Source organism: Heterocephalus glaber, unplaced genomic scaffold (genome assembly GCF_053883595.1).
Source record: "Heterocephalus glaber isolate CG9 unplaced genomic scaffold, H.glaber_assembly_v1.0 deba00001140, whole genome shotgun sequence".
Taxonomy (NCBI): Eukaryota; Metazoa; Chordata; class Mammalia; order Rodentia; family Bathyergidae; genus Heterocephalus; species Heterocephalus glaber.
Genome location: NW_028258200.1, coordinates 220,383 through 241,178, shown reverse-complemented (window position 1 = coordinate 241,178; position 20,796 = coordinate 220,383). Strand labels below are relative to the sequence as shown.

The window sequence follows — 20,796 nt, the reverse complement described above, 5'->3', positions numbered from 1 at the left end:
TGGGTCCCCCTTCTGTCTCTCTTAGACAGAAGCTATCTTTCTCTCAATAAATTCTTCCTACTCTTAACCTCTGTTGTTCCCAGAATTCATTCTTTAATTTTAGAGAACAGGAACTCAGCGTTTCAGATATCTGGCAGGTTGGGAGTTATATTTCCCTTATGTTATTTGGAGGTTCACAGATCATATGTCCTATATCATTCTCATTTTGTTCTTTAAGCATATTTAGAGACTTTCTTCAGAACCTTCTCATAGTGGGTTTCCACAAGTAAGAAATGGCAGATGCAATTAAACAACCCAACAGTCTCCAGGAAAGGATTGGCCCCAAGCTTCTCTGCTTGTGGATGATGAATTCATTCCGAGTTTGAACTGTTACTTCAAACTGCTGCCTGTCTGGCTCTCCGTCTCTGTGGGGAACTTGGTCTGGAGGTGGCCGTGTGTGCCACTGCTGTGTCCCCGAAGGAACACCACCCCAACCCTGTCTCAGGCCCTGACCTCAGTGCCTGCCTTGGTCTTTTGGGGAGGTCAGGGCCTGTGAAAGCTTTTCTCCCCACCCTTCATTTTGGCCTCCTACCCCAACACTTACTTATTGCATTTCCAAAGTAACTTTCCCCAGGGTTATCGCTATCCTGTCTTTCAGATGATTCAAGGGGCAGATGGTGAATCTCAATTGTCCTAATTTCCTTCTCTCTCTGGTCCTCCTATTCAACTCCGTGCCTTTCTCCCAGGTTTCCTTGACTTTATCTTTCTACCACTCTCTCACATTTTTGGTGTCTTCCCTGTCTTCTCAGGTCCTCATCCTGTGGCACCAGTTCTTGTTGCATGGATGGAGTATCTCTTCTAGTCATCCCGTCAAAGAGAGCTTCTTCAAAGTTGCTTCTACTCTCTGATCATCTGTTCCTTTTGGACTGCGTTGGCTTCTCTCTTGGCTCTTTGTTGTCTGGGATGCCTGTCCTGAACCTGAAGTCAGCTCACGGCAGTGAAGAGGAAGAGGAGGAGGAAGAGGAGAATGGGGGTGGGGGGTGAGGAAAGGGCCCTAAGCCAAGCTTCGCATATTCCTACTTTGCCCCTCTGATCAGTGATGCCCCGAGTGTCAGTCTCTGCTGCTGGACCAGTCTGGGCTGCCGGCCCTCAGCCCTCGAAGGCCAATATTCACAAATGGAGGCTGGGGAAAGGAATCCCATCATTCTGCCCTGGGAAGACAGAGAGGCTCAATCACAACATTCCATCTTGGGGGGCTCAGGGGAGCAAAGGGCTTCTGTAGGGAGGGAAGGGAAGAGCAGGGCGGGAGCCTCCTCTTTCCTTCTGCAGAGCACCAGAGGCCCTGTCTTCCTGGGCAGGCTCCTGTGGGCCAGACATGCTGAGGAGGGGTATTCACTGAGCAGGCTCTGTAGAGCTAAATAAAGATTAAGCAGCTAATCTCTTAACTGTGTAGGTGGAGCTTCTCTTTAGGATTTAGAAAGCCAGGGAGGGACAGAAATCCTGCAATGGGATTGGGAAGGGGCAGACTTTGCAAAGGGCAAAGGGCAAGAACTAGAAGGAGAACTCTAAAGGAGGGGCCCTGCACATTCCTTTCTCTGGGAAACCAGATAATAGCACATCCCTCCTCCCAGCATGGACACTAACAGCTCCCCCTTCCCTTTCAAAAGTTGGCCTAACTAGAGATCGTCACAGTGAGTGAAATAAGCTGGACTCAGAAAGACAAATACTAAGAGCAGGGATTTAGCTCAGTGGTGCTGCGCCTGCCTGGAAAGCCCAAGGTCCTGAGTTCAATTCCCAGTACTGGAAAATTTAAAAAAAAAAAGACAAATATCAAGTATGGGAAAATCTTTTTTTATTTTTTTGGTACTGGGGATCAACTCGGGACCTTGTGGTTGCGAGGCAGGAGGTGGAACCACTGAGCTAAATCCCCGGCCCATGGAGACTGAAGCTGGGTTGATGGCACACACCTGTTATCCTAGCACTCAGGAGGCTGAGGGAGGAGGATCTCTGAGTTTAGGGGAGTTTGGCTTATACAGTGAGTTCAAGGTCAGCCTAGAATTCACAGTGACAACAAAAAAGAGGGCCAGGGGATTTAGCTCAGTGGTTTGCCTGCCTTGCAAACGCCAGGTCCTGAGTTCAATCCCTGGTACCAAAAAGCAAACAAAAAAAAACCCACAAAAAAACCCAAAAAAGAAAGTAGATCATTATTAGACAGAAGAAGGGACTAGCAGGAGGGGAGGAGTAAGGGTAAGTAATGGGAGTAATACAGATAGGATACTGGAGGCTGAGGAATTCACTTGCCTCTACCCACTTGAGCTCAAGCCCCAAACACCTAAGCCCATCCCTCCCTAATCCCTCTCCACCCACTTGAGCTGGGAATGCCCTAAGAGCCTTCTTTTTTTTGGTTTGTTTTGTTTTTGTTTTTATTTTTGGTACCAGGGATCTGAACTCGGGTCCTTGTGCTTGAAGAGATGGAACAAATGAGCTAAATCCCCAGCCCAAAGAGCTTTTTTTTTTTTTTTTTTTTTGCAGTACCAGGATCGAACTCAGGACCTTGTACTTACAAGGCAGGTGCTGTGCCACTGAGCTAAATCCCCAGCCCCCTAAGAGCCTTCTATACAACCCCAGACTGAAGCACAGGCAAACCCTTCTTTTCTCCTCTTGGTCTTGGGCCCCAGAGCCTGATCTATCTGCAGTGCACAGTGTTTCTTTTCTGTAACCCCAGCACCACTGTTTCTCTGCTTGTGCCTTCAATAAATGTAGCTGCTTTTCCCTCACCATCACCTTTGTAATTCTTTGCTTGCTGGACACACAAACTTGGAATCTGTTCGATCCGCTACATGGTAACTGGGGATGGATATGATCAAAATGTATTACATGCATTGATCCCCTAAATGTGAGAAGGGGAGGCAGGGCAAGGAGGTTAACAGAGGGGTGAAAATGGTCAATGAATATTATGTGCACGAATTTGCCAAAATGAAACCATTAATCTATAACCAATGTGCACCAAAAAAAAAAGATGAAACTAGAAGGATGAGGAGGAAGTTGTCAAGCCAAGGTCTTTCTGTGGACCCTTGTCATCAGCACTAAGCAATGGCGCTCACTTCCCTTGTCTTCCTATAGGTTTGGTCTCAAACTCTCAGCAACCACCTCGAGCTACAGCTGTGCCATCCTTTGAAATGAGGCTTTACCCCCTTGCTGAGTACTTAGCAGAACAGGAAGACCTGGGATCCAAGCTCCAAACTGAGTCCTGAAGCCTCTGATGTGATATAATGACAAAGATTCAGTGCACCAGAGTCGAAGAGATGAGCCGAGACAGAACAGACCTGAGGGACTTAGAGCACACCAGGGGACCCAGAAACAACTGGAATCTTTACCAAGAAGAGCCCCCCGCCAGGGGGCTGTCTGGGACAGTGCTCAGGCGCCATGGTCACCATGCTCCCTTTGTCCCCACCTTCAACTCCTTCCTGTTGCCATAGCCTATAGCTCAGTGCTGTCTGGAAGGAAAGTTATCTGAATTATCTAAAGACCCTCCTGCCTTGGGCTGGGCCCTGGGTTAAATTCTTTTGCCAGTTGGTGAAAACCCTTGAGGATTCACTGACCATCTCAAAAGGACAGAAGACATTTTTCAATTCCTAAGTAACTTCTCCTTAATACCCCAGTTCCCCTGACCCCAGGAGTAACTCTTGGGTGCATAAAAATGCATCCAAACTCGCCCTCTGGACAGAAGCCTTCCTAGCACTGCCCACCTTCTTGCTGGAAGGTGTAACTCTATATCTACTTTACAACAAAAAACCTAGACTTCTGCATGGCCCATGCATCTGGACTGAATTCTTTTGCCAAGGGGACAAAGAGCCAAGGATCAAGGAATAGAGGGACTGGTTCCTTGCTGTGTCATGACTCAGTTTCCCAGTAAGTCTGTCTCCACTAAAACTCATTTGGAGGCTTAATTCCTGGTGGTGGGTGGCGGTGTTGAGGGTGAGCCTGGGAGGAGGTATTTGGAAGAGGACAGAGCCTTCAGGGCTGGGCTGTCAAGGTGCAAGAGAGGAGTTCGCACTCCTGGACTGCATCTGTTACCGAAAGAGCTGGGGATGTTCATGGCAAGGCTTGTGTTTGCTCCTCCACTTTCTGCTGTGAACAGAGCAGCACAAGGCCCTCAGGAGAAGCCTGGCAGGTGCGGCCAGCTGACTGTGAACTTCCAGCCTTCTGAACTGGAGGTCAGTAAACCTCTTTTCTTTATAAATTACCCACCCCTGGGTGTTCTGTTATAGGAACAGAGATAGATTAAGACACTCACTTAGGTGAAGGCACCAGCAGAAGTCTTTCTTTTTGTTTGAGACAAGGTCTTGCTATGTAGTTTATTTGAGGCTGGCCTTGAATTCACAGTAATCCTTCTGCCTCAGCCTCCCAAGAGCTGGCATTACAGGCAGGTGCCACCATGCTCAGCTTATTATAGTATATATTTAACTGTTCTATTTTGTTATTAGCTATTGTTAACCTCCTTAAACCAGAACTTGGAGAAAATCAGTCTTCCCTGGCCTTAAGCAGCCTGCCTCTTTCTCCCTTCCTCCCTCTCCCTGTCCCTCCTTTTCACCCCTCCCCCTTCCCCTCCCTCTCTCCCTCTCTCCCCCACCCTCAGGTTCTTCCTCCCTGTAACTGCTGACCTCTGTTCTGTTATAGATAAGGTTAATAGTAAAATTCTTGCAAACAGAGTCCTGTGATGTCCTGGTTTCTCAGGAATCTGCTTGCCTTCAAGGCTGACCTCTGCTCTGCTACTGATAAGGTAGACAATTATACTCCTATAAAAGGAGTCCTGTAACATCTTGAAAACTGTTTTCTGTCAAGAAGTACAGATAAGGTTGACAACCGTGTTCCTGTAAACAGGGTCCTGTGACATCCTGGAATTCCGGATATCTGGTTTTCTTTCAAGGCTAAGTTGTAAACTGTCACTGAGTAAATAACTGGCCTTGTTTGGCTCTGTAATCTTGCTTTGCCCCCTTCCAGTTTTGCACCAATCTCTTCCAATCAAACATATAAAAACTGGAGCCTTTCCTTTGTTCAGGGACCAGTCCTTGGGACAGGAGTCCAGCTGAGTCTGTGTACACCTGAAAATAAAATCCTCCTGTTTCCCAGTGGTCTCTTCAGTCTCCTGAATTCTGCAACATCCTGTTGTGCTCGATTTATACATTAAGCATTGTCTTAGGTAAGTACACATAGGGTAAAACGTAGAATATACAGGTTTGGTACTGTCTGCAGTTGCAGCCATCCACTGTGTTATTATTAGTCACCTTCCACCACTGGAACAAAACACCTGATACCTGCAATTTAAGGGAGGCATATTTTTGCTCACTGTTTCAGAAGGTCCATAGTTGGCTGGCTCCAAGAAAGAAACATCATGGTGGAAGGCAGTGCAGAAGAAAGCTCCTCAACCCATGGCAGCCAGGAAGCAGAACACAAGGGAAGAGGGCCAGGGACCAGACAGTCCCCAAAGCCATAACCCCATGACACTACCTCAGAAGTGTCTCACTAATCTAAGTGTCTCTTTTTTTTTTTTTCGGTACTGGGGATTGAACTTGGGTCCTTGTGCTTGGGCAGCAGGTGGTGAAACCACTGAGCTAAATCCCCAGCCCCCATCTATGTGTCTCTTGAGCTAGGCAAGCTGACAACCAAGCCTAGCTATCACATTCTATCTACTGTCAATGTGACACTGATACAGATTCCCTTAAACCACACTGAATCTCCACATAAAGACATAACAAGGTCAGAGTTCTGCCTAACATGAGGTGAACTTTCCTCAGTGGAACCAAACCCACACTAATTCCTTCCCCAGCATCTTAGCAGTTCCAGCACTTCTCAAAAGTCCAAGTCTAAAGTCTCCTCTGAGACTCATGGCAAACTCTCAGCTGTGAGCTCCTATAAAATCCAAACAGCAAGCCAGGCATGGTGGTGCACACCCACAATCCCAGTACTCAGGAGACTGAGGTAGGAGGACTGCCACAAGTTCGAGGCCAGTGTGGGCTATGTAGCAAGACCCTGTCTCAAAAAAAAAAAAAAAAAAAAACCCCACCCAAACAGCACTTAATCCCAAAATACAATGGTACACTATAAACATTCCCATCCAAAAGGCAGAAAAGAATGACAGAAAAGAAGAGGACCAAAGCAAGACCAAAACCCAACAAGGAAAACATTAAGTCCTGTAGCTCTGTGTCCAGCACTGAGGCAGGTGGTGGTAAGGTGCTGGTTCCAAAGGGCTTGGACAGCTCTACCCCATGGCCTTCCCAGCTGCAACCCTCGTGGCCTCTCTTTGGGGCTGGCTCTTGCTCGCTGCCTGCAGTTTTCCTCAGCAGATGTCCCACGTTCTTGGCACCTCCAACTTCCTGAGTCTCTACTACAGATCTGACTTCCCTCTTATGCTTCATGCATCACCGAGGCTCCTGGCAGGGACTATGACCCTGCTACACATTGCTTGGCCTCCCAGACCTTCCTCTGAAATCTGGGTGGAAGCCTCTGTGACTCCACAACTTTTGCAACTGCATGTCTAAAACCTGCACCAAAGTCTGCTGCCAGCTGAGCCATAGCTTGGACCAGTGCTGCAGTGCTGAGTTCCAGATGGCTAAACTTGGGACACACTTACCTTGGCAGCTCTGAGTACGCAGGGTACCTTGGGCTCTCTTCTCAAAGCAAAGTCTTTCAAAGGAATTTACCCTTTACACCTTGAGCCTGGGATGGGTGGTGCCTGGCCAATTCCTAAGATGCTCTAAATCATACAATGGGAGTCCTAAACTGCATCCTTGGTAGGTAAGGAGAAGGACGGTGTTTTGCACATATTATCTCACTTAATCTTTCAACAGCTCCCTCAGGGCAGGAAGTTAATACAGGTAAGGGTCTGAGAAGTGAAGTTCTAAACCAAGGTCCACTGCTAGTGAGTGGCTGAACTGGGATTTGAACTACAGGCTGGCTAGCTTCAGAGTTCTCTGCCTTTATACACCCATGTTATATGGGGACATATAATACGCTGGTCAGTCAGCAGCCCAGACCCTTCTCCAACTTTACCTGGCAACACTCTCAATCTCTGAGACCACAAGGAAGGATAAGAGGTCACTTTTCTTTATTTTCCAGCATGCTCAATCCCATCGCATGGTGTGTGGGAAATCTGAGAGTCCTGCCACCTCTGTGTGGCACCTGGGCTCCCCACCAAAGAATATCCAGGGCCACCATTCCAGTGATCTCCAGCCATGGTGTTTCCAAAAGCAATTCCTGGGGAAAAGGTACAATCAAGGTCTCCCAGTCCCTGAGTTTCCCTTCCAGGGGCACAAGGACAGCCTCCCTGGCTTGCTGTGCCCATCCCAAGAAGAGATGAGGAGGGACCCCAACACGCAGGTATCTTTTGGTTCAAAGAAAGTGGGGCCTGAGCTGTCAGTCCAGTCTGACCTCAAGCAGGTCTGGACCTGCTTTCTTGGGAAAGTTCCAGTGAGGCCCAGGCCAGGCCCCTCTTTGGGAAATGCCGGTATCTTCACCAGATTCAGCTGATGTCCTCCTTATCAGCCTGGAAACACTGAGCCAGGGTGGTACCCATGATTGAAGACCAGGTTCAACTCTGCTGGATGCCACGGTGCTGGGAGAAGACTTCTTTCACTTTATCTATGATGGTCTCCACCTCAGCCATGGCCCCCATACCTGGATACAAAGTCCTCCTATGGCCTATGCTTGCCCAGGTGCCCCACCCAGGGCAACCTAGGGCAGGCTGGGAAACCCTTGACAGTGCATGTGCCAGGCACTTCACACCACCACCCACTTCATCCTAACTCTCAGAGACATGTGGATTAGGGCTCCCATCCTCCAGCCAAGAGACCAGAGCCACAATGGGCCGGGATGCCAACCTGAAACTGAGCCCCTCCACAGCCTGGGATGTGGCCTGGCAGGGCACTCACCTTGGTCTCCACACACCAGCTTCTTGGCCACACAGGGAACCTCGGTGTAGCCAAAGGCCTTCAGCTGGCCCACCTGCTGGGCAGTGAGTGGGTGCTCCCACATGGCTGTGTTCATGGCAGGGCAGAAGAACAGGGGCTTGCTGTGGTCCCAGGCCCGGATGACACAGGTCTGGGAAGAAGGGGGGTCCTCCTGCTCAGGTGCTACCCCTCTTCAGCCCCTCTAAATCCTCCCAATATCCTCCCACCCATGGCCAGCAGCCCAGCCGCCGTGGGCTTGGGATGACAGGACATGCCTGTCCCTCCATCAATGCCTACAATGGCTGGCCTCTCCCATGGGCAGCCCCCTGAGCCTGAGCCTAAGTCTCCTCCCCGCCAGCTGCCACCTCTTAGGTGGGAGCAGCCCTGGGGAGCAGGGACTGGCTTTGTGGTCACCAGGAAGCTAGAGACTGACTATTCATGGGGGAAGAGGGTACCTGATACCAGCTCTACTTCTTTTTTAATTTATTTATTTATTGGAGACAGTCTCAATATGTAGTTCAGGCTGGCCTTGAACTCTCAGTGATCCTCCTGCCTCAGCCTCCTGGCTGCTAGTAATACAGGCATGCATCTCAACATCCACCTATCAGCTCTACTTCTGGGCCAAGAATACTCTAGTAATTATAGGTCTATCATGTGACAAACCCCTCTCCCATGTTATCCCAAGGACTTTCACTCGCTCCCTATAAAGGAGGCACTGAACTCTCTCATGGACGGACAGCTGCCGTCCCTAAGAAATGCACAACTGTGCAAAGCCATATCTGGATGTGAACGTGGCTTTGCAGATCTGTCACACTGGGCAGGCTCAAGGATTCTAAGGCTGGGCTGTGTCCAGGTCTCCTGACCGAGTCACAGACCAGGGTCTGACCAGCTCACAGAGCTCAGTGCTGTGGGCCTTGAAGTCCTGTGGGTCTGAGCACTTGTCTCCTGCTGTGATAACCTGGGTAGGTCATTTAATGCTAGGACTCCAGCTTCCTCTCTGTGAACAGCCCCCTTGCTAGGTGGCCATGAAGACCAAGGTGTGACTGCTTTTCAAGCTCAGCACAGGGCTGGGCCCTGGACAGCTCCTGTCAGGGCTACAGGCACAGGCTTGCTGGGCTGAGGCTGCCTGCAGGACAAGGGAGCTCCCTGTGCTGAAACCCCTTCCCGGAAGTAGAATCCATCTGGGAAAAGATGGGGAGCCCAGGGTATGATGCCTGGAAGAGGCCAGGCTACTGCCTGCCCCCTGGGGGACCCGGACTCTCCTGGGACAGCAAACTGCCCCAAGGTCTGGTTGCTTATGTCAGAGCATGCACTGCTTTCTCACCAAGTCCCCTCGGTGCACATAGTGTGCACCCAGACTAAGAGTGGACAGTTTTGGTCACATTTCCTCTTGGCCCCAGGCTACTTGCTGCTTCTAGAGGCCACAAAGTCCCTGGAGGCCCCTGACTGTGGTGGGGGGCAGGGCTGGGCTGGGGCTCTGAGCAGAAACCCAACAGCTCCGTCTCTCCTCATGGCTCCCCACCTCATGTCCCTGGCACTTCCTGGACAAACTGCAGTGGAAGGGAGGGAACCAGGCCCCCACAGCCAAAGGGTGGGTACTGGGCCAGCAACTTGGGCTGTGCCCCTGGGAATCTGCTAGGTGGGGGGCTGGATCCACAGCCCCAAACCTGCAGCCTCAGGAAGTCACCTCCCTTCCTGATTCTGATTGCCCTTTTAGCACAAACTGGGACTGGTCTCTCTCCTCTCTCAGTGTCCACTAATACAGTAGAAACTGAGTCTGGACCTTGAAGCTAAAGCTACACAAGTTGGGCATGTACTCTCACTGCTTTGTGAGGCAGCAGCTTCCCATATCAGGTTAACCTCATGTACCCAGATCCCAGGGAGAAGGCAGAGGCAGAGCAGAGAGTTGAGAACAGCAGGGACAGTGGACACCCCAGGTCCATCCATCGGCCTGGATCCTCTGCTTACTGGAGAGTGGATGGCACAAGCATGATGGGGCATTGTATTGAGCACATCTGGGTCCCACAGTGACAGGGAGGCCTGGGGAGGGACAAGGGCACTGGGGAGTCACTCACAAGCAAGTTGTCACAGATGCCACTGGCCACCTTCCCCAGAGTGTTGGCATCCAGAGGCGCCACCACCATGAGGTCCGCCCACCGCCGCAGGTCAATGTGTAGAACTGGGTCAGAGCGGCGCTTCCACATCTGGAAAGGAGGACAGGGTCACAAGGAGGAGAGGCTCATAGAGAGGGCTGTCCTCAGTGTGGGTCTGGAACCTAGGAGGCCATGTGACCTCCTGCCCGAGTCACTGCTGTCCCTTTTTTTGCGGGGGGGAGAGATGAAAAAGGATCTTACTATGTCATCCAGGCTGGCCTTGAACTCGCAACGATCCTCCTGCCTCTGCCTGCCAAGTGCTGGGATGACAGGCATGTGCTACATGCCCAGCTAAACATCAGCCCTTCCTGTAGCTAGGCTGGTAAGTAGCAGCCGTGCAGCCAGCAGCCTGACAGAATCCAGGCTTGCAGAAACAAACACCCCTTGTCCCACTGCGCTATTCCCTTTATGGTCTGGTTTTCAGAGAGCTGACATCTGGCAGGGCACCCTGGGCAGCTGCAGGAGGCAGGAGGCTTGGGCTGTCCCAGACAGGGGAAGGGTGGGGGTGGTGAGAAACGGAGGGGTAGGGAGGGGCACAGAGTCCGCCAGGAGCACCCAAGGCTGGGAACCTTTAGAGTGCCTGGCAGCGAGGCCCATGCTCAGCAGCCCTGGGAAGCCAGGCCTCACTGAAGCCACGTGGTCAGGGTGGTAGGAACAGAGTGCTCTGTGGTCTCCTCAGCCCGATAAGCACAAGGACACTTAGCCCTAGGCAGCCAGAGCTGAGCTCTGCAGGGTGGAGGGGACAGCGGAGCTGGACAGATGTTCTCTGCGTCACCACTGCCAGCAGACTCAAGCCCATCCCATCTGCTCAGGCGTCCAGAGTCATAGGCTGGACAACTATCCTGGTGGTGGAAACATGATGGCCCAGGGCCTGGCACTGACCTCCCACTCATCAGTGTCACTGTAGAGGGTGACAGGAATGTCCTGGGGGCTGTAGAAATGCTTGGCTCTCTCAGTTGTGACCACCGTAACTTCCAGCTGTCACCAAGAAAGGAAGGAGAAACTGTTACTGGAACCACAGGCATGGAGGCCACATGGGGCCGGGCAGGCAGCCACTGTCCTTGCGGGCCGGCAAGGAGGGGGACTTCCCTACCTCAGCATGTTTGCACAGCGGACTTCCGCTGTCACCCAAAGGTCAGGCACTGCCAGGTGCAGCCGTTTCACTTCCCCATGGCTCTGCGAGGGATGAGTCACCAAGTGCCCAGGTATAAAAGGTGCCAGGCATGGCCATTCTGCAGTGAGGCCTGAGGCAGCAGCCTGGGATGGCAGGAGGGGAACTCAGCCAATGGAGCCACCAGAGGTCCCAGGGGACAGAGGTGACATCCCCTCCCTACTTCCAGGAACAAGGCCTTGGGGATTCGGGCTGCAGCCAGGTTCCACTGTGGGCCCCACAGCACCCACTTACCAAGGGTGGGCAGGGACCTGCTCCCCAGAGCGAGGGCCCCTGAGAAACACCACCTCCAGGGAGGGCCCTGGTGGCTATGTCACTTGAGAAACAAGGTGCCAGATTAGGAAGAGGTGGCCAGGGCAGGAACCCACACCTTAGGGCACCACTGAGCCAGGGGAGGACACTTGTGCAAGAGGAGTGGATCAAGGGTGACACGTAAGTCCCTGGTGACCCAGCACAGTGGCAGGGGCACCCTGCAAGGACGCTGTGAGGCCTAAACAGGGTGCTACTCATTTTTGAGCTCATACATAAACTGGAATATTTCACATGGGAAATGTGATGTCCTGACTTCTCCTGAACTACATAGAGAGACTTTGTCTCAACCCCCCCCAAAAAACCCAAAAACAAACAAAAAACACACTAAAACAAATAAACAAGACCAAAAAAGAAAAAACCCAACAAAACCGAAAAAACACCACAAAACAAAAGAATCCAAAAGCCAGGCACAGAATAGGAAAGGGTTTTTAGGTGCCAGGGATTGTCTGGTTCCAGGGACTGTGGCCTGGAATTTGCAATCCTCCTGCCTCAGCCTCCTGAGTGCTGGGATTACAGGCATGCACCACCATACCTGGATGAACCTTTCCTAACTAGGATCTTTTGCTGGTTGTGAACAGGCTGATCATGTCTCCAGTGAGTCCTGGAGGCTGTTCTAAAATTCCATCAAAGGTATCACCTGAATCCAAAAATACATTGTTTCATCTACAACTAAAATTGATGAGCCTCATTCCTTGTGATCCTGATACAGCCCCTGTGACGACCTCTTCCTGAATGCTCTCTATACACACATGAGCCCTGTATTAGCGATTTGGAGGCACCTCTTCTGGTTTCTTTCTTTTTTGTTTTTTTGGTACCGGGGATCGAACTTGGGTCCTTGAGCTTGTGCAGCAGGCGGCAAAACCAGAGCCAAATCCCCAGCCCCTGCTTTCTTGATAAATGAATCCACACCCCGCCCCCCCAGTCCCCACCCACCTAGATGTTCCCACACATCCTGAAAGTCACCAGCCATGACTCTGTGACCTTGCACCCAGAACAGAACTTGCCTGGGTTATGAGATTAATCACCCAACCCCATCTCATGTCCCTTTCCTACTTTTTCTTCTTTTTTTAAAAATTCATATCTTCAATTTATTACATCTGAAATCTTTTTTTTTTTTTGGTACTGGGGATCAAACTTGGGATCTTGCGCCTGGGAGGCAGGCAGTGGAACCGCTGAGCCAAATCCCCATCCCACTGTCCTACTTTTTCAACCTCAAAGATAGAGGATGATTTCAGCACTGAGGAGGCTGAGGCAGGAAGATCTCCACAAGTTTGAGGCCAGCCTGGACTATGTATAAGTTCAAGGACAGCCTGGACTACACAGTGAGTCCCTATTACTGTCCCCCCAAAAAGGACGAGGTGGGCCGGGGATTTAGCTCAGTGGTTTCGCTGCCTGCTGTGCAAGCGCAGGACCCAAGTTCGATCCCCGGTACCAAAAAAAAAGGACTGGGTATGGTGGCCCATGATTGTAAGTGTTGCCACTCATAAAGCCGAGGAAGGAGAATTTCAAGTTCAAGGTCAGTCTGGGCAACTTAGGGAGATTATGTCTCAAAAAAATATAAAGGGCTAGGGATATAGCTCAGTGATAGGGTATTCCTGCATTCAACCCTCAGTACCACAAAAAACAGAAAAATAAGAGAAGATAGAGGGGATCACTCCTATTTCTCATCTCCCCTGCTAATGTCACAGCCTTCACCCTCAGACGGTGATTCCATTTTTCTTTCTTTCTTATCTTTTTTTCTTCTTTTCTGGTTTTTGAGACAGGGTCTTGCTATATAGTTCAGCCTGGCCTTGAACTCACAGCAATCCTCCTGCCTCAGCTGCACCCCTGTGATTACAGCCCTGCACCACCAGGCCCAGCCCTTTACTCCCTCTTTACCCCATCTGGGTGTCAGAGTTCTCATGCTGCCTCCCACCCCAATGAGGTCCTGTGAGGCCCTGCCTGCTTCCGGGCAGCACAGAGAGGTCTCAGGGCAACAGGAAGAGCCTGTGCCAAGCAGGTCCTCCTGTGCCCCTCCCTGACCCAGAGAGGCAGCCACGTGCTCAGTGGTGACCGGGGAGCAGTGGACAGGCCTGGGCCGGTTCTTCTGGTTTTTGACGGATGCCACTGGATCCAACTCATCAGCCCTCTGGCGCAGATCTTTCATTATCACTCATCCAAAAGGTCCTGGGAGCCAAGGGCTGGGTCCTGGGTCTGCACACATTGGAAAACAGCATGTCACACTACCTTCTGAGATCCTAAATCATCCAGACAATTCATCCATTCATTCGTTTACCTGACTTTTCGAGCAAACACTGGGGCCTCGGCAGGGCAGGGACTCTCCCAGGCCCTTTCACCTCCTCCTGCATCCTGGTAGAAGGCGGCCAGGACAGTTCTGTATCTAACACTTCTACCCGGAAGCTTCCTGTGCAACAGGTCTGGGGCCGGCCAGAGCTCATTACATCAGCCACCTCCACTTCATCTAGCAGTTCTAGAAACTCCTTCCTGAAACTACTCCACAAGTCTGGTTTCCTGTTCTTGGCTGAAGAGACAGGATCCTGATCTGGCTGGGTGTGGCGGCGCACACCTGCAATCCCAGCACTCTAGGAGGCTGAGGCAGGAGGACTACAAGTTCCAGCCCAGCCTGGGCAACTTAGACAGGCCTACACCATGTCTGTCTTCTCACCTGGGCTTGCAGGCTGCCAGCAGAGGGGAAAGGGGGCCCAAGATGACCACCTAAGGCCACCACTGCCCAGAACCAACCCGGGGGTGCCGGTGTCAGGACTCCACAAAAAGCTTCAGGACAGTGCTGGTGGCTTTTCTCCCCAGCTCCCAGTGCATAAGGCTTGTGGCTAAGTTCACCCTTGCTCTGTACCCTCAGTCTCCCCAGTTGGGTTGGCAGCTCTCCAGGGACACCTGGTGGGTCAAAAGCATCATAGGCCAGGGCTACAGAATCACCCAGCTCCCTACAGCTGGCACCCACTGATTCTTGGCTGGGCAGATTTGGGTGTCCCACAGGTAGACTTGTGCCTGGAACATGCTGTTCCAGGTGACCAAGATGGGGCCAGGGGGCTCAATACCCTAAGGCAGGGGGTAAGGCCGCCCCCAGGGGCCAACACCAGGTGATCCTGGTATTATAGATAGCTAAGTTAGGTAGAAATATTATAGGCAGTCAGACAGGGATAGGCCCTCAAGGAAGTCAGTGCAGAGGATGAAAACACATTACAACTGTGGATGGAAGAGCATCTGTTGAAGCCCAGGCCTCAAGATAAAAACAGAATGACCAGGCCAACATCCCTCCCCAAGGGATAAGCAATAAATTGAAGACTACACTATAATTGGTATCACCTGGTCCAATAACATCTAGAGAGACATTAGTCACCCAAGTGGATGACCAGGATCTGATCCATCCCTTCCTAAAAAGGTCTTTGTTCTTTCCGTGTACATTTGCTGTGTGACCTGCTTTCCCATTGAATCGATAGTACCTCATCTGCTATACCTGTAACCTTATTGGTTGATCATAGTTGTTTTTTTGGTACCAGGGATAGAACTCAGGAACTTGTACTTACAAGGTAGGCATCGGAACGACTGAGCTAAGTCCCCGGCCCTATTTTTCCTACTCTTATCCTCCATTGTTCCTTGAAATTCATTCTTTAATTCTAGGGAACACAAACTCAGCATATCTGACATCTAGCAGGTTGGGAGTTATATTATTTCCCCTGTATCACTGGGATGGCCCTGGTCAGCACATTGCACCAGATCTTGCAGTGCAAAGCCAGGGTGACGAGCTGTCCCCTGCAGGATCAGAGGGTTGGGGACCCACACAGGGGTAGGGGATGAGTTGTCTCACCAGCCCTGACACCGAGACACCACACAGCATGGGAGAGCAGGATGGACAGGAAACACACGCTGTCAAGTGCTTCCTCCAGCCATGCTCTGTGACTGGCTGCTGGCACAAAAGACAAACCCGTCATCTGTGTGCTACATCCCCAGCCCACACACATCCCCAGGAGGCCAGGCAGGGGGTCCCTCCTTGCCTAGTGCCCTCTGGCTCCAAGCTGCTGCAGACCTGGGCTGTCCTCCTGGCTGGGCCAGTAGCCTGGGGGGCTGGGCACCTCCCTCCCAGTCAGCCCGGTCAGCACACCCCAAGCACAGCCTTGGGCTGGAGGAAGTGGCAAGTGTTGTCCCCCAGTTCAGCTGCCCATCTGTTTCCTGGGCTAGACCGCTTGTCCCTACCCACCCAACAGGAAACCCATTCGCTTTGGGTCATGGGAAAGGAGTGTGTGGCTCCCATCTCCCCAGGAAGTGGTGACAGAGGCCTTGCAACCCTTCCAGGCCTCCCATGCTCAAGGCTCCAGCCAGCAACTCCCACCCACGGTTCTGGGCACCCAAGGAGGTGATCATCCCTGGTGGCACTGCCCCCAACGTGTTGTGCTCAGAGCAGCTGCAAGATCCTGCTTATCTAGGCCTAGGGGTGGGGAGGGGGTGACGTTTGAGCTACAAGTCTGGGGAAAGTGAAAAAAGCAAAATAAGTCTTTCTGGTCCCTGCCAGTGGTCCCCATGGGGTCATCTGTGGGTGAGCAGTGTCCCCTGCTGGAAGTGTCAGACACAGCACCTGAGCCACACCACTTTAGGGGCCTGAAGATTTCAGTAAGGAAAACACATGGGGAGGGGACCCTGTGGCTGTGGGAAAGAGGTCTGGGGATGGAAGACGGGAGGCCAGGAAGGGGAAGGGGGGTTCTATCATATATATATATATATGTACCATTTCCCAAGACGAATGTCATTACGTATTGTAAACATGTATTAATAAAAAAAAGAAAAAAACATATAGCCCGAGCCCAGAGACTGAACATCTTCCAAAATCTAGTGTCCAATAACACAAAGCCCAATGTGACCTATGGTTCTCTGTCATGAGTCTAAAAAGAGGGCAATGGCCAGGTTGGGTGGTGCATGCTTGTGATTCCAGCACTCTGGGAGGATGAGGCAGGAGGATCACAAACTACAGCCTAGCTTGGGCAACTTAGCAACTTAGTGAGGCCCTGTCTCAAAAAAACCCACAAAAAAAACCCCAAAAGCCTTGGGCCAGGGATTTAGCTCAGTGGTTCCACTGCCTGCCTCGAAAGCGCAAGGTCCTGAGTTCAATCCCCAGTATCAAAAACAAAAACAAAAACAAAAAAAACTTAAAAAGGGGATGGAGCTCAGTGCAAAGGTCCGGGATTCAATCCCCAATTCTGCAAAAAATAAATGAAAATCAATAAAATGAAAGAAGGATATAAAACCATGTGGGTTAGTAGGAAAAGCTTCTGCATGGACTCAAAAGTGGGAAGACCAGAGTGGGCAGAGGGGTCTGGAGGAGATCACTCTAGCACAGCTCATGGGGCTCAGGGATGCAGAGCCAATGGACTCAGGCCAGAGCAGGAACCGGGGCCATTGCCTGTCAGACTTCATTGTTCCAGGCTTCGAACTTCTGCCCCAAACCCCATATACAAAAGCAACCCAAGCTGAGGCTGCTTGGCCAAGAACAGGGGCAGAGTGCCTCACCCAGCTCACAGTGGTGCCCCAGGCAACATCTCTGAACATCTAAGCTAGCACAGTTTGAAACCAGAGCTGTGTGCAACCAGGAACCTAAGGCCTCAGTGCCTATGACTGATGGGACAATCATGGCGTCCACAAAAGAGGGACAGGGCCACTTCAGGAAGGGTGAGTGGGGTGCTGGGGACCTGCTACACGTCCTGGCTCCTCCTCCATGGGACCTCAGGAACTACAGCCAGGGGACAGGCACCCATACCCACACTCGTGGTCTCCCACACCAGGAAGTTAATCTAACATCTGCTCATCTTGTTTAACTTTTTTTTTTTTTGGTACCAGGGATCAAACTCGGGTCCTTGTGCTTGCAAGACAGGCGGCAGAACCACTGAGCTAAATCCCCAGCCCTCTGCTCATCTTGTGCAGGGGTCTCTGTCCCATGGGTACCCCACATGCAACCACACAGGGGACATGCACAGACGCTACTATCAGGAACAAGAAAATGGCACGTACTACAGAGAAATGGGCTGGCCCCAGTGTCCTCTGAGGCCTCCAGAGGGGATACTCACTCCAGAAATATCCAAAAGCCGGGACACCAGAAGAGGTAACTTCAGAGCGGCCACACTGCCGGTGACACCCACGAGAACATGGAATTTTCTCTCCACCTGGGGTGTGGCGGCTGGACTTGAGGCCCTTGGTTCCATGCAGGGTCTGGGGGTTCCAGGAGCCCACAGAGCCGGGCCTCCAAGAAGTAATGTGCAACTCAGGATCTGAAGAGAAACAAAGGGTGTCCCCTGAATTCACATGTTCAACCAAGAGGCAGGTAAAGCATTGGCATGAGACTCTGCCACTTGCTAGGCTGCCAGGGGATGAGCAGCCCCAGCTTCCAGCTGCTCATGTTATGGACAGCTAAGCTAGACAGAAATTAATAGGTGGTCAGAGAGGCATCCAGCCCTTGAGGGAGTCAGTGCAGGGCATGAGACATATCAAAACTGCAGTTGGGGTGAATTTATTCTTTTTTTTTTTTTTGGTATTGGGGTATTGGGGATCAAACTCGGGTCCTTGTGCTTGTGCAGCAGGCGGCAAAACGACTGAGCTAAATCCTCAGCCCAATTTATTTATTTTATTATTATTTTTTTGGTACCGGGGATCAAACTCCGGACCTTGCAATTGCAAGGCAGGTGTCGGAACCACTGAGCTAAATCTCCGGCCCTGGGGCGAATTTAAAGAGAGCCAGGCCTGCAGGCCTCTCTAGAGATAAATGGCAGCTTGAGATTGTACTGTAATTGGCACCACCTGGCCCATTGAGCCCAGACAGGCATCAGCACAGGTGGGTGAGCAGAACACCCTGACCACACTCCTATCCCTTTCTAGGGATGCCCTGGTTCTTTCTATGTCAGAAGTGACATAAACCAAGGTTAATGATGCCTGCCATACAGCCTTGCTATTCTGCCTGGCTTGCCTATTGGATCAATAGTACCTAAGCAACTATACTTGTAATCCTATAGGTTGATTGTAGTTTGATTCACGTTGTGATTCTGCTCTATAAAATACCCTTGGACAAAAAGCCTGGGTGGCAACCCACTTGGGGACCTCTCCTGTCTCTCAGGAGCTTCCTTTCAGTAAACCTTTTCCACTCTTAACCTTTGTCCTTGAATTCATTCATTATCAAGAGACACCAACTTGGCACATCTGACATCTAATAGGTTGGGAGTTATGACTGTGACACTCACAGTGGGTAAGGAAGTCAGACCCCAACTATAATCCCAACACTTGGGAGGCTAGGCCAGCCTGGGCTACACCGTCTGAACTACATAGCGAGACCCTGTCTCAAAAGAAGTCTGAGCTGCAGAAAGAGCTGGCAGGCAGGCTGGTTACAGGCCTGAGAGGTGTGATCACTGAGTCTTCAGGAACCCAAGGTGCCAGCCAGGCAGGTGAGCTGCAGCTGGAAAAGTGAAGCCTCTGCCCTTTAGAAAGACAGGCCCAGGGCTAGGATGTAGCACTTGCCTAGCACTCGAGGCCCTCTGTTTGATCCCAGACACCAAAACAAAAACAAACAACAAGAAAAAACAAATTAAAAAACAGGCCAAGAGCTGGTGATTTAGCTCAGTGGTTTTGCCACCTGCCTTGCAAGTGCAAGGTCCAGAGTTCGATGCCCGGTATCAAAAAAAAAAAAAAAAAAGAAAAAAAGAAAAACAAGGCCAAACAAAGAGCCTGAGTGTGTGGCGTCTATGTCTCTTTCTTTGAAGTTTAATTCAGGGCAGCTTACATAAAGGTTTCAGGGATACCTGCCAGCCCTAATACGAGCAAGGATGGAGCCAAGCCAGAACTAGGGATAACAAAGGGAGTAAAGTAAGAGAAGTCAGAAAGGGTAAAAATGCAGCCCCAGACGGGAAGGGTGAGGGACGGGGTCTAGGGCAGCACCAAACAGAAGAAGTGACAGGCAGGGGTCCGGGACCCACTGAGAGCCTGAAGAGGCTGAGGTGTAGCTAAGTGGGGAAGTGTGCGTGTGGAGATGCGCAAGACTAGGTTGAGTCCCCAGCACCACGCTGAAAAAAACCAGCCTGAATCCTAACTCAACACCAAATCCCCCACTCTGTCTCCATTTCTCACAGGTCAACACTTCTACACACATACACACACACGCACACACCAGAGCCGTAAGTACAGGTTTTGGGTCCCGGGTCCGGCCATGGAGAAACCAGAAGCCAGCTCAGTCACCCCCTAATACTGCTCACCCCGCCAGGTGCCTCTCGGGAAAAGCCCTCAAATATCGCGGAACTTCACTCGCCCTTTCCACCAACACTAAATGGCACGCAGTCTCGTGAGAGCACGGGGGGGGTGCGCGGCCGCACAGCCTCCTGGGAGTTGTAGTCCACTTCCCGGCCTGCACGGAGATGTAGTTCACTGGGTGAATTTTGGCACAAATCCTCTCTCTGTTCTTTGTATTCTCTGGAACTCTCGCCAGAGCCTGGCCTTTCTATCCAACTGCCTCTCCCCATCCCACACATTAACAGTATCCAGGACTTGAGCACTTCACACTGGGTATTTACCAAGCCTCATCTGATAAATCAGATGCCACCGTGGTATGAGGACAAACAGGAACACAGAAAAGTCTAGCTCAGAGTCCTCCATGAGGAAGCAGAGGGCCCTAAGCAACATGTCTAGCAGAAACGCCTCTCCTTGAAGTAGTGAGTTAAAGTGAATCTTGCAGGTTGACTAGGACAGAGGACCAGAGCAGCTCTCCAGACAGAGGCCATAGCACAGGCCAAGGAAAAGCGGCAGGAGAAAAAATGCTGGGTGCATTTCCTGCCTTCATTGTCCAGCATTGGAGTCCACCCCCCATTTTTAGTTCATAGAGGCTGCTCAACCCACAATAGGGACCCCACATGAGCACCGAGCAGCAGCTCCATGCTCCTCTCCTGCCTTGCCCAAACGACCATGTAGACCAGTAATGGTGAACATTTTAGAAATGAGTGCCCAAACTGCAACCCAAAACCTACTTATTTATCATAAAGTGCAAACACTACAATTAAACCTAAATACTGAGGTTTTAGTTTAGAAAAAAACAACTCATACATTAACATTTTTTGTTTTAAAAGAAAAACAAGGTGCACGATCTACACCAAGCCAGCCCTGCCCCAAGGCCCTGCTGCCTCCTGTTTCCTCCTCAGTAACACACACCCCTCCTCTAACAAGCAGGAGCCTCTGAGGAACTGCAAGG

The 20,796-nt window shown here is 51.1% G+C and overlaps 1 protein-coding gene across 9 annotated transcripts; it reads right to left on the bottom strand.

Annotated features, from left to right (window-relative positions):
* Positions 1-7,070: 7,070 nt before the first annotated feature.
* On the bottom strand, positions 7,071-19,915 carry Ppcdc (phosphopantothenoylcysteine decarboxylase). Of its 9 annotated transcripts, none has more exons than XR_015450939.1 (7): positions 19,726-19,859; positions 17,642-17,842; positions 11,175-11,338; positions 10,964-11,059; positions 10,004-10,132; positions 7,911-8,079; positions 7,071-7,236 (listed from the first exon to the last, which is right to left on the bottom strand). XR_015450939.1 is itself a non-coding variant. In XM_021250072.2 (7 exons), the coding sequence occupies exons 2-7, from the start codon at positions 17,774-17,776 to the stop codon at positions 7,104-7,106; spliced, it is 762 nt and encodes a 253-aa protein (XP_021105731.1). In that variant the 5' UTR covers positions 17,777-17,842; positions 19,811-19,915; the 3' UTR covers positions 7,071-7,103. The 9 variants fall into 9 exon arrangements, 7 of the variants coding, with proteins under 7 accessions (XP_021105731.1, XP_021105732.1, XP_021105730.1 ...); XR_015450937.1 differs by having other exon boundaries at positions 7,071-7,656; positions 19,726-19,858; XM_021250072.2 differs by having other exon boundaries at positions 7,911-8,015; positions 19,811-19,915.
* Between the last annotated feature and the right edge of the window lie 881 nt (positions 19,916-20,796).